The sequence below is a fragment of the Rhinoraja longicauda genome, chromosome 6 (assembly GCF_053455715.1).
Source record: "Rhinoraja longicauda isolate Sanriku21f chromosome 6, sRhiLon1.1, whole genome shotgun sequence".
In the NCBI taxonomy this organism is placed as follows: domain Eukaryota; kingdom Metazoa; phylum Chordata; class Chondrichthyes; order Rajiformes; family Arhynchobatidae; genus Rhinoraja; species Rhinoraja longicauda.
The window spans coordinates 19,790,577-19,802,729 of NC_135958.1; the positions used below are offsets into that span (position 1 = coordinate 19,790,577).

The following is a 12,153-nucleotide window of genomic DNA, read 5'->3' on the forward strand; positions in this document are numbered from 1 at the left end:
TTTGCTAAAGGGATCAGGGGGCATGGAGAGAAGGCAGGTACAGGTTACTGAGCTGGATGATCAGCCATGATCATATTGAATGGCGGTGCAGGCTCGAAGGGCCGAATGGCCTACTCCTGCACCTATTTTCTATGTTTCTATGTTTCTATGAAAGTGAAAGATAGGATGAATGTGCAGTCATTATCCAAACTAGGGGACTCAAGAATCAGGGGACATAGGTTTGAGGTGAGAGAGGAAAAATGTAATAGGAACCAAAGGAGCAACTTTTTCACGCGGAGGGTGGTGTGTATTTGGAATGAGCTGCCAGAGGTGGTAGTTGCGGCAGGTACTATAACAACATTTGACACTAGCCGGGCGTGGACCCGTTGGCTCCAAACCTCTCCTGCGGGCCCGGCAACCCTCCCTCAACTGACGACACTCACCCACTCCATCCCACCTCAACCCCCCTTAAAACTCCCCCAGGGATGGGGCGGGCGAGGGGGGAGAGGAAAGGGGAGAGGGAGCCACTCACCCCGGCCCCGTGCAGCCATCGCGTCGGCCAACAGCAGGAGAGCTCTCCTCACCCACCCCCCCCTCATTGGCCGCCACTCCAATCACTCTGGCGGGTCCCGGCCCCCCCTCCGAGCGGCAACCCTCCCCCAACTGTGCACGTGCGGATCCGGCGACCATCTTACGTTAGTATTAGATCAACGGGCCCCAACAGCCTAGGCGCAGACCCGTTGGGTTCCCATTGTGACTTCCAACACAAAGGTATTACTGCGCAGGCACATCTGACAGGCAGGGAAAGTAGAAAAGGGATTTATTAAAGTTTAAAAAGTGATTTTTAAAGTTTAAAAAGTGAATCTAAAAACCATAACTCTCGTTTGTTTGTTCCTGAACTACAGCTGAAACGACAATTTTAGGCCCACCTTACTTACTGTCATCCCTTTGGTGCGAATGGAAGAAGTTGAATTGAAATCGGTGTTATATTTTAAAAGTTATTCACATTTTAAAGTTTAAATCTATCTTCTAGGGAGGGAGGGTGGGTGGGGGGGGGGGGGAGGGAAGGGGATTAGGGAGGATAAGGGGGGTTGAGGGGGATGGACTAGGGGGGAGGGGAAGGGAGAGGGAGGGGGCAGGGGGGGAGGAGAGGGTGCTGCACCAATGCAGGAGAGGTTTGAGCCCAACTTGGTCTAGTAATTTAAAAAATATAACAACCATTTGAACCGCAGACCAATGATGAGTAAGGTGGGCCTAAAATTGTTGTACTATCGTGGCTGTATTTCGGGTACGTACATCCAGACAACGGACAAACAAACAAGATAAGAGTTTTAGTAATATATAGATTTGGTCAGGTTTATGGATAGAAAATGTTTAGAGGGATATAGGCCAAATATGGGCAGGTTTGACTCGTGTAGATAGAGCATTTTGGTCGGTATGGACAAGTTGGGCCGAGGCCAACATGACTTCTGTGCACAGTAGGACGTGTGTTTCCCCAATGGTTCCCTACCTCCATGAACTCTCCGCTGGACCGTACACACTGCCGGAAGCACAGCAAGAAGTTTTCTTCTGTTGGGAGAATCTGGGCAAGCTGGAAGAGAATGGAGCGAGATTCATTATTTCCATCAAACATAGACGGCCACTGTCTTCCTCACCCAAGGCCCTGTGATTGTAGCCTTGCTTCCTACAACAATGCTGAATCTGGGGGTGGTGCCCGAGAGGGCCAGCAGATTCGGGGCCCCACAAGAACTCAGTTAAGCAGACACTCACCTCTGCGATCTCAATCCTCCCATCTGCATTCTTGTCATATTTTTCCATAAATTCCTTCATCTGTATTTCCTGTTTGTGTGAAACAAAACAATCCGCTCAGCCCAATGTATTGTCAGAGAGAAAGCAGGTTTAGGTTTAGGTTTGTTATTTAAACCTGATTTATTCCAGATTTACCCAACAGAGGGCAGATTCCACTGAAGTCAGAGCTCTTCTTTAATCCCTGCGTCTCCAGTAGGGAGAGACAGGGAGGGAGAGAGAGGGAAACAAACATATCCAGATTATATACCCACAGATTTTTATTAACACTAATCTTTCATTTACCAACACTGAAATATATTCTCCAGATTTGCCCTACTGCTTAATCTATTATTTCTAATTTTTAAAATGTGGAAATGTGAAACAATGATCCCTACATATACACAATACACACACCGCTATACATGTTCCTATCCCCTGCACACCTATTCTCATAATTATTCCACAAAATCCAGGCCCACTCAACATACATTCATTTCATTTACACACAGACTGTCAACCTCCATTTCATATGTGTACTCCATTGCCACAAATATCACAAGCACACATACTGTGAAGCATACTTCCATATGCCTACCCTGTCCATACACACACAGGTTCTCCTGTTTCACCCCATCTTCCTCCGCATTCAATTGATGAACATTTTCAATGTCCACCAGTTCCAACGAGATTCTGCTCTCCTCCCCTTTCAACATTTTTTGGGGATTGTTCCCTTTGCCGCTCTCTGATCTACACTTCCATTCCTACCAACCATTCCTATCTCATTTCACCTTTTCTTGCAACTGTTGGAGATGCAACACCTGTGTCAGACTCTAGTCCCAGAATAAGCAGCCACCTGCTGATTGTGGCAAGGCGTGCATGCTGTATCGGCTGCACAGTGAAGTCAGGTAGAATCGCTGACAACACATCACTCCCTGATGAGCTCCAGGCATTCTATGCTTCTTTTGAACAGAAGATTAGTGGAACGATGTCGTCCCAGTGATCAATGGAATGACAACCATGTTATCGATGGGTGCACTTGGCAGACATTAGATCGCCCTTCCTGAGAGTGAACCTGTGGAGAGTGACTGACCTGGACGGAGTCCATGGCTGTCTACTCAGAACCTGTGTGGACAGACCAACCGGCAATAGTATTCATCTTTAACCATTCTCTAGTTTAATCTGAAGTTTTCACTTGTTTTAATAAGACCATTATCATCCACTGTTAAAGAAAAACAAGGCGGAAACGCTTCAGTAGGCTGCTCGTGGTGCACATCAACTCCAGGGGGGGTTTGATAGTTACCTAACATTGGAGAATTCAATGTTCATACCGTCAGGTTGTAAGCTACCCAAGCATCAATGAATTCTCCAATTTTGAGGAGCAACCCCCCGCCCCCTCACCTCCACTTTCTTTTTCCCCTCACTCTCCCCTGTGCCACACCTGGACTTGCACCTATTTTTCCTTCCCCCTTCCCTTCCACCCACATTCCTCCCTGTAGCTTTACAATTTGCTACTCTTCAATCCTTTTGTCTCACACCTTCTGCCTTTTCATCTCCAAACATCTGCCTATCAAAATCCTCCCTCACCTGTAAGAACTTGCAGAGTTATGGATGAAGCCCAGTCCATCAGGCTAGCCAACATTCCCCCATCAACTTCATCTATTCTTCAGGAAAGCAGCCAACATAATCAAGGACCACTCACATCCTGATCATTCTCTCCCCTCTCCCGTTGGGCAGAAGGGACAAAGCTTGAAAACACATACCACCCGATTCAAGAAAAGCTTATTCCCCATTGATATCACTCTTCAACAAGGTGTCACATGCTTGGGAAGAATTCCTGAACCTTTAATCAACCTTGTTGCAGCCTATGCACTCTTTTTTTATCCGCACTTTTTCTATAAATGTAATTCATATACTCATATATGATCAGGTTGAAGAAAGGTCCGTCCATTTCCCTCCACAGATGCAGCCTGATCCTCTGAGTTTCTTCAACAGTTTGCTTTTATATTTCTATTCTTTTCCTGTTTTGCATGAATCTCCAAAATCTTCCTGGAAATGTAATTACTGAACAGTCACCATCTCTCCGTGAACCACAAAGTGCCGGAGGAACTCAGCGAGTCAGGCAACATCTGTGGAGGAAATGGATCGGTGTCGTTTCCAGTCAGGACCCTTCTTCAGACTGACAGTAGTAGGTGGGAGAAAACTAGAAAAGCAAGGGGAGGAGATGGGACAAATGCTGGTAAATGATAGGATACAAATGAGGGGCATAATTGGCAAATGGGTGGAATGTGACAAAGGCTAGATGAAAAAGATGCAAAAGGGATCAGATATAGAGAGGAGTGAAATGTAAAGCCAGGGGGAGGAGGGATATGGGAGGAAGGGGAAAGAGGGGAGACAAAAGGGAAATGAGGGACTCTGGAATGGAAGACGAGTGTATAAAGGAGAGGAAAGGAGCAGAATGATTGGAGGCATGGAGAGTCAGAGAAATCAATGTGTACCGGGAAGAGAGGGAGGTAGGGGGTAGGAGGGTATTACTTGAAATTGGAAAATAGGGCGGCACAGTGGCGCAGCTGTAGAGTTGCTGTCTTACAGCGCTAGAGACTCGGGTTCAATCCTGGCAGGTGCTGGTTGTACGGAGTTTGTACGCTCTCCCCGATCGCGTAGGTTTTCTCCAGGTGCTCTGGTTTCCTCCCACACGCCAAAGACGAACAGGTTTGTAGGTTAATTGGCTCCTGTAAATTGTCCCTAGTGCATAGGATAGTGCTAGTGTATGGGGATCGCTGGTTGGCGTGAACTCAATGGGCCAAAGAGCCTGTTTCTGCACTTTATCTCTAAAGTCTAAAATGTGCATACCATTGAGTTGTAAGCTATTGAAGCAGAATATGAATTGCTGTTCCTGCAGTTTGATGTGGTCTCACTCTGGCAATCAAAACGGCCCAGGTTAGAAAGGTCAGTATGGAAATGGGAAGTGAAAGTGGTTGGCAACTAGGAGATCTAGCAGCATTGACGTAGAGCGGAAATGTTCGGCCAAAGGGTTGCCTAGTCTTACGCTTGGTCTCGCTGAAGTAAAGGAGAATCAAACTTGAGTCACAAATGGAGCTGAACATCATGCAATCATCAGCGAATATCCCTACGTCATATGACTGAAGGAAGGAAAATGATGAAGCAGCTGAAAAGGGTTTGGCCTGGATGATAGCTTATTATTATTCAGAGATGTCCTCTGTTAAAAGATCAGTTAAGAGCTAACGTCTCAATTCCCAGCCATAACCATTAAGCAGACCTGTACTATTACTGAAGCTGAGGGATGTGAAGATCTCCGGGATGTAGGTGTCCTGGCAGCTCTTCTCTTCACCGACGCTTCTCAATGTCTTCAATGCGGCTCAGTAACTCTGAGCTGAGCATCCTCAAGCAGCAGGCATGGTTATCTGGAATCACAGTGGTGTCCAGAATCTCCCACATGCTGCAGTTACTGCAAGCCACCTGCCTTGCCAAATCTCTATGACCTTGATCCACTTTATAACATTTTTCTCTGCCTGACTTAGTTTACTGTTTTGTTTGCTGAATTGATTGTGTGCTGGGTAAATGAAGCTCATATAATAAATAATTAAAAGTATAACTCCACTTATTTTCAATTTCCCATTGGTTAACCAGATGTTTGTACAAAAAGGAACTGCAGATGCTGGTTTACACCACAAAATGCTGGAGTAACTCAGCAGGACAGGCAGCATCTCTGGGAAGGAGTGGGTGATGTTTCAGGTCAAGAAGGGTCTCGACCCAAAACATCACCCACTCCTTCTCTCCAGAGATGCTGCCTGTCCCGCTAAGTTACTCCAGCATTTTGTGTCTATGCTTGTCTAGACTTGTGGTTCTGTTTCTGAAATTGTCCAGGCTCTCTGTTTCCTCCTGAGGCCCAGGCCTTTGGTTTCTAATCTGAGAGGGACGGGATAGGAACACTTTATGAGAATGTACGAGACTGATTGTTCAGGAATAGATAGTGCCAGTGTCTGAGACTAACGGCAGAGGAGGGATTTGAACTCATCTCCTCAGGACTTTTGCCTGAGCTGCTGGACATCAGTTTAGTTACTGAACCACCAGGCTCCATGATGATGTTCGTCCTCTACACAGTATGATGTTTATTTAGCTGAACCATTTCTAGGCAGCTTCCAGCCACTTGGCTGTTGTATAGTACCTGTGAGAAGGGACCAATGGTCCCAGCTTTGGGTGATTGTGTGTTCAGACCAGGATATAATTTGCCCCCCAGCCTGGGGTACAAGACTCCAAGACCATAAGGTGTGAGAACTGTACGTTCATGAGTTGCGCTGTTGCAGACAGTCCACCCAAGCTGTCCACTACCTTTCAGCTGCTGAAGTTCCCTTTGATCTGCAGGTTTTGTTTAAGATAATAATAACTATGGTTTGAACCCAAGGCGGAATGGTTTCAAGTTTTAGAAGAACAGGGCAAAACCTTGCCAAGTTTACTTCTTTGCCAATGTCCTTGTACAAATCCTGGCAACCTCTTTTGCCTTTTTGTCAGGCACTGTTACTGTATTATTTGCAGGAAGGAACTCCAGATACTGGTTTAAACTAAAGGTATACACAAAAAGCTGGAGTAACTCAGCAGGTTAGGCAGCATCTTTGGAAAAAAGGAATAGGTGACGTTTTGGGTAAATTGTATTAGTGCTTATGGATAGAAGCAGCTGATCAATTCAATGCACACTCACAGGACATTCCCATTTTCCCACTAAATTGCTCTGTAACATACTTTCTCAATATTCATCTCAACTCCTCCCAGATTCTACCACGCACATACACTACAGACAATTTTCAGTGGCCAATTCACCTACCAACCCACACTTTTCTGGAGCACTTGGCAAAAACCCTGCAGTCAGAGGGAGAACGTGCAAACTCCATGCAGACAGCACCCAAGGTGCTGTGAAGCAGTTGTTTCATTAGCTGTGCCACTGTGCTAAGCCACATTAGAAAGTACTGAGTTCAGGCGGGGCGGTAAGGGGGTAGGGATTTTGAAAAGAGCTGGAAATAATGGCTTGTGTTTTTCAGATATCCGATTCACTGGAGTTTTAGCTCATCCATAATTGTTTTCTAAGAAATTGAGTAAGCTTGGGAAAGGTGGTGGATGAATGAAACAAGCTGCCAGGAAGTAGTTGAGGCAGGGAGCATCCCAACATTTGAGAAACAGTTAAGACAGGTACATGGATAGGACAGGTTTCGAGGGATATGGACCAAATGCGGGTAGGTGGGACTAGTGTAGCTGTGACATGTTGGCCAGTGTGGGCAAGTTGGGCCGAAGGGCCTGTTTTCACACTGTATCACTCTATGACTCCAAGCAGTGAATGAAGTAAGCTGGCTTGGGTGGCACCACCACTGACAAAGGGAAGTGGGTGTATCAGGATGAACAACAGACTCATCAGGGAAATGAGGTACAGAGACACTGGCCGCAGCGGAGGTGGAGCCAGAGGAATGAAGTCACAGTGAGGCAGATCGTGAAGATAGGAAATCGCAGGCCCATAACCCCACCTTCCTGCATACACCCCACAATCTCCAATTCTGTCAATGTCTAAACATTCGTCCATCTCTCCCTTGAATTCAATCAGAAGCAGAGTCTCCCGAGTATAGATAGAATAAAAGTTCGAGCCCCTCCCTCAGTGAAGGAATTTCTCCTCGACAGTCACGATGCCATCGATCTTGTTGCGTGACATGGAGACGTTTGAAGGAAAGATTACCCACATTAGCATACAGAAAATGTAAAAGAAAATGGATTTTTGAATTAATTTCCCCCACGCATTTGTGACAGCAATGCACCCGATTTTATTTATTCTCTCCTCACGCTCAAAGCCTGCAGCCGCGGTGATATCCTGGTGACTCTGCACTGTGCTTCCTCCAAGGTCAATGCAGCCTTTCCAAGCTCAGCACGCCAGCACCGTTCCGCTAGGGCTGTTGTAGTAGAGGAAGCTTCAGACTCGAGCCACAAACCAAAGCCCCAACCCCTGCAGTAGTATGAAGAATCTGTGGTCACCTCCAATTGCAACCTCCACCTTCTTACTGGGTACCACCTGCACCAACTTCCACCCCGACAGATCAGTGAGGGGGAGGGGTTGTTACACTGTGGGTCACAGTGAACAATAACACAGTGGTGATGCTGCAGGGGGTACAACTTATCTCCACAAGCTGCAAAATAATGAGCAGCACGATAAAGAATCACGTCTCCTTTAGAGGATGCAGAATCTTCTGGAACATCAGAGGAGATGCCAGAGCAAATGTCAAACACATAGTGCAGAGAAGGACAACAATTTAGGAACGGTGTCCCATGGCTGCTGTTTTACTGTCAGTCGCACTGGGTGTAGGGACTCGCCATTCCTCCTGCCACACTCCACATAAAGTGCAGGTCAGAGACACACGGGGACCGGTGGCTAGTGCCCACGACCATCTCATGCATTCTGACACCTCGTACAATGTGACCTGAAATCACGTAAACCTAATGCCACCACCCTGGATGAGGCAGGAATAACGATAAACACCAGATCAAAACTAAACACAAACTGTTGCATGAACTCAGTGGGCAGTCTAGGACTATCAATATCAGTGGAGGCAAATAGACAGATGACATTTTCTGAAGAAATGTCACCCATTCCTTCTCTCCAGAGATGCTGCCTGTCCCGCTGAGTTACTCCAGCTTTTTGTGTCTATCTTCGGTTTAAACCCGCATCTGCAGTTCCTTCCTTTACAAATGACATTTTGGGTCAGGACCCTTCATCAGACTGAAGGGTTCCAACCCAAAACACCATCTATGCATTTTACCCCCACAGATTCTGCCTGAACCACTGAGTGCCTCAAGCTGTTTATATTTTGCTCATGATTCCAACATCTTTCTGCAGTGTCTCCAATACCAGACCAAAGTGCAGATATGAAAGTGGTGTTTACAAGGCTTTAGATAGGCACATTGATATGTAGGGAATGGAGAGGTATCGATCATGAGCAGGCAGAGACTGATTTAACATTATGTTTGGCATGAACATTGTGGGCACAAAGTGTTAAGTTCCCTCCTCTCTGCCGGGTCCCTGGAGTGTGCTTGGATGCAGCCAGTCCCTCCATTTACCTGCAGGGACCTTAATCACTGCCCTTCAGAGGAGGTCAGAGGGCTCAGGGCTGCTGGTGAGTCCGCCCCTCTCCCCAGAGACCCAGCTTCTCCACAGTCACCCAATGCTGCACTTGCTTCAGGGACCCACCCACCCTCCCCTAGCCTTTCCAACCCCTCCAAGACCACCGCACCAGCTCGGTGTGTGTTATACCCCCATTCTCACAATCTCTGGTCGCCTGGCTCCTACCCCATCCCCAACCCTGCCTGGACCAGTCCTGCCCCCCACCCATCTTCTCTGGCCACCACCAGCCTTCCCCGCTGTGTCTGTCCTCTACCTCTCGGCTTCTCTCTCTATCTCTCCCTCTCTCTCTCTCTCTGTTCCTCACCCCAAGAACCTTCCAATGATGAGTTTTATTTGCCTCCATTCATTTTTTCCCACAAGTAACCTCCGTTTATTACTTATCGGTATCCCGCTTATTTCGGTCAGTTTCTCTGTCCCATTCCTGCCACCTCCGGCTGGCTCCCCTGCGCTCGCCCACCCCGTGGACCGCGTTCACCACCCTCCGATCTCCCCCCTCCACACCGCCACCCCCGCTCTCCGTCTCCATCTCGCCCACTGCATCGATCCATCAAGCTGCTGGTGTCTGAAACGCAGCCGCGTCCTCGACACACTGCGCTCAGCCCGATGGCGTGTGACCTGCCCGCAGCAGCCTGCGGTCGCCCGACACCTGCATGCTCCACCTGCATGCTCCACCTGGCATGCTCCACCTGGCATGCTCCACCTGGCATGCTCCACCCCACCAGGACCCCGGGAGAGTATTCTCCCTGTCCGGACCAGTCGTATACTCGCCCCTTCCCTCAGGGGTACTCACCACGCCGGCGCCTTTCCGCACTCGCTGCAGTTCTTGGATGAAATTCTCCAGTTCCTTGCCCTCAATGTACCCGTTACCTGCACAGAGAAGCCGCTGTCAGCCGGGGGGGTCACTCAGACAGCGAGGACTGCGCCCCTCCCTCTCCCTCCCTCCCACCCGGTCAGAGCGTGGGCTCGGGTGGGGGGGGGGGGCGGAGGGGGAGTCAGTGTTGAGGTGAGGGCAACCCGAGACGGCAGGGAGAAGATTGGTGCGGTGCCTCCAATTCTGGGCGGCGGAGACATCATCCACTCTCCCCGTGGAGCCTGGAGTGAGAAGCGGCTTGTGGGGTCCCTCGGTGTCCCAAGCCGAGCTCCGCGCCCCCCACCCCAGACACATCACCTCCCGAACCGCAACTCTAAAGCACACATTTACAAACTTTCAAAACAATAGACAATAGGTGCAGGAGGAGGCCATTCGGCCCTTCGAGCCAGCACCGCCATTCAATGTGATCATGGCTGATCATTCTCAATCAGCACCCCATTCCAGATAGAGCTCTTAAGGATAGCTGAGTCACGGGGTATGGGGAGAAGGCAGGAACGGGGTACTGATTGAGAATGATCAGCCATGATCACATTGAATGGTGGTGCTGGCTCGAAGGGCCGAATGGCCTCCTCCTGCACCTATTGTCTATTGATTCCTGCCTTCTCCCCCATACCCCCTGACTCCGCTATCCTTAAGAGCTCTATCTAGCTCTCTCTTGAATGCATTCAGAGAATTGGCATCCATTGCCTTCTGACACTTGATTTTACATTTAAATTTTGGGGATCTATATATTTTGGGACCGTACATTTATTGGAAATTGACTCTATCACTCCACGGTAGTATATATTACATATACAACTGAAATATTGGGATTGCATATATTTTGTGTCTCGCATTTGGGAAGATATCCTCGAGAGCTGAACACGGATCACCAGGGACGAGATGCCAGTCTCCGCTGCCCGGACACAGGGCGCGGCTCCCGGTTGCCGGCACCCAGTTTGCCCCGTCGGTCGCCGCGCCAGCCCACATTGGCATTGACCTTCAGCCGAGCCACTGGCAACCTCGCGGACACGCTGCGGTCCTGAGCACAACTGGGGGTGCTGGGGGAAACTCAACGGGTCAGGCAGCATCTGAGATGGGAATGGGCAAACGGTGTGTCTCGGGTCGTGACCAAAAGGTGCCCCGACTATCCCCTCGTGCTCGCAGGGCACCACCACCACCGTGCTCGCAGGGCACCACCACCACCACCACGCTCGCCGCATGCATTTTATGGTCCCAAATTTTTTTTTATTATGTTTGCAATAAATGAAATGTGGTTGAAAAAGAGGTCTCACCGTCTGCATCGTAATGTTTCCAGACTTCCAGGAACTGGGAGGCGGTGAGTTCGGCCAGGTTCAGGTAAGGTGGCAGCTGCCTCTCGGCCATCGTGTGTACAAGCCCGCGCCCGGCTTTGAACTGCAGTTGCTGGCGCCGTGAGCGCATCCCTTTTTATCCCTTTGCCGCCGCCGTTCGCCGAGCCACCTGCAGGGGCCGCCACTCTCTGGGACTTGCGGCGCCAAAGCTCCTCGCCGCCGGCTCCTTGTGCAGAAGGTGGGCGGGATGAATGCATTGCTGTGTGCGGGATGAATGCATTGCTGTGTGCGGGATGAATGCATTGCTGTGTGCGGGATGAATGCATTGCTGTGTGCGGGATGAATGCATTGCTGTGTGCGGGATGAATGCATTGCTGTGTGCGGGATGAATGCATTGCTGTGTGCGGGATGAATGAATTGCTGTGTGCGGGCAACGGGGCACTTTATATCTGGGTCGGTGCATGCACTGCTGTGTGCGGGCCACTCTACATTTGGGCTCGGTGCATGCACTGCTGTGTGCGGGCCACTCTATATCTGGGTCGGTGCATGCACTGCTGTGTGCAGGCAGTAGGACACTACCTCTGGGTTTCGTGCACGCACCGCTGTGAGCATTTAGGACACTATCCCTTTGTCTAGTGCAGGGCACTTTACATCTGGGTCGGTGCATGCACTGCTGTATATTGTCAGTAGGACACTCAACCCAAGGGTTTAGTGCACGCACTGCTGCAAGCACGTGCAGGGCACTTCACATCTGGGTCGGTGCATGCACTGCTGTGTGCAGGTGGCAGGGCACACCTGGACTCGGTGCATCCACTGCTGTGTGCAGCGGAAGACGTGGCACTGGGCTGGGTGCATGTAGCACTCATGTCTCTTGTCATCTGGAAGACAGATCAGCAAACAAGGAAACAAGGAACTGCAGATGCTGGTTTACAGGGAACAAAAGTGCTGGAGTAACTCGGGCTGCATCTCTGGAGAACATGGATAGGCAATGTTTTGGGTCGGGACCCTTCAGACAGTAAACAGGACTGTTTACTCCAGGTTCTAGTGTT

General features: G+C 49.4%; 1 protein-coding gene across 2 annotated transcripts in view; it reads right to left on the minus strand.

Moving 5' to 3' along the window:
* The window catches only part of calb2a (calbindin 2a), a 50,057-nt gene extending 38,805 nt beyond the window's left edge, over positions 1-11,252 (minus strand). The window contains exons 1-4 of one of the 2 annotated variants that reach the window (XM_078400645.1): positions 11,087-11,252; positions 9,732-9,808; positions 1,750-1,818; positions 1,490-1,570 (exon numbers count right to left, since the gene is read on the minus strand). In XM_078400645.1, the coding sequence (XP_078256771.1) occupies positions 1,490-1,570; positions 1,750-1,818; positions 9,732-9,808; positions 11,087-11,234 (375 nt within the window). In that variant the 5' untranslated portion in view covers positions 11,235-11,252. The remainder of the gene's footprint in view (positions 1-1,489; positions 1,571-1,749; positions 1,819-9,731; positions 9,809-11,086) is intronic. The other variant, XM_078400646.1, reaches the window with a different exon arrangement.
* Positions 11,253-12,153: the final 901 nt, after the last annotated feature.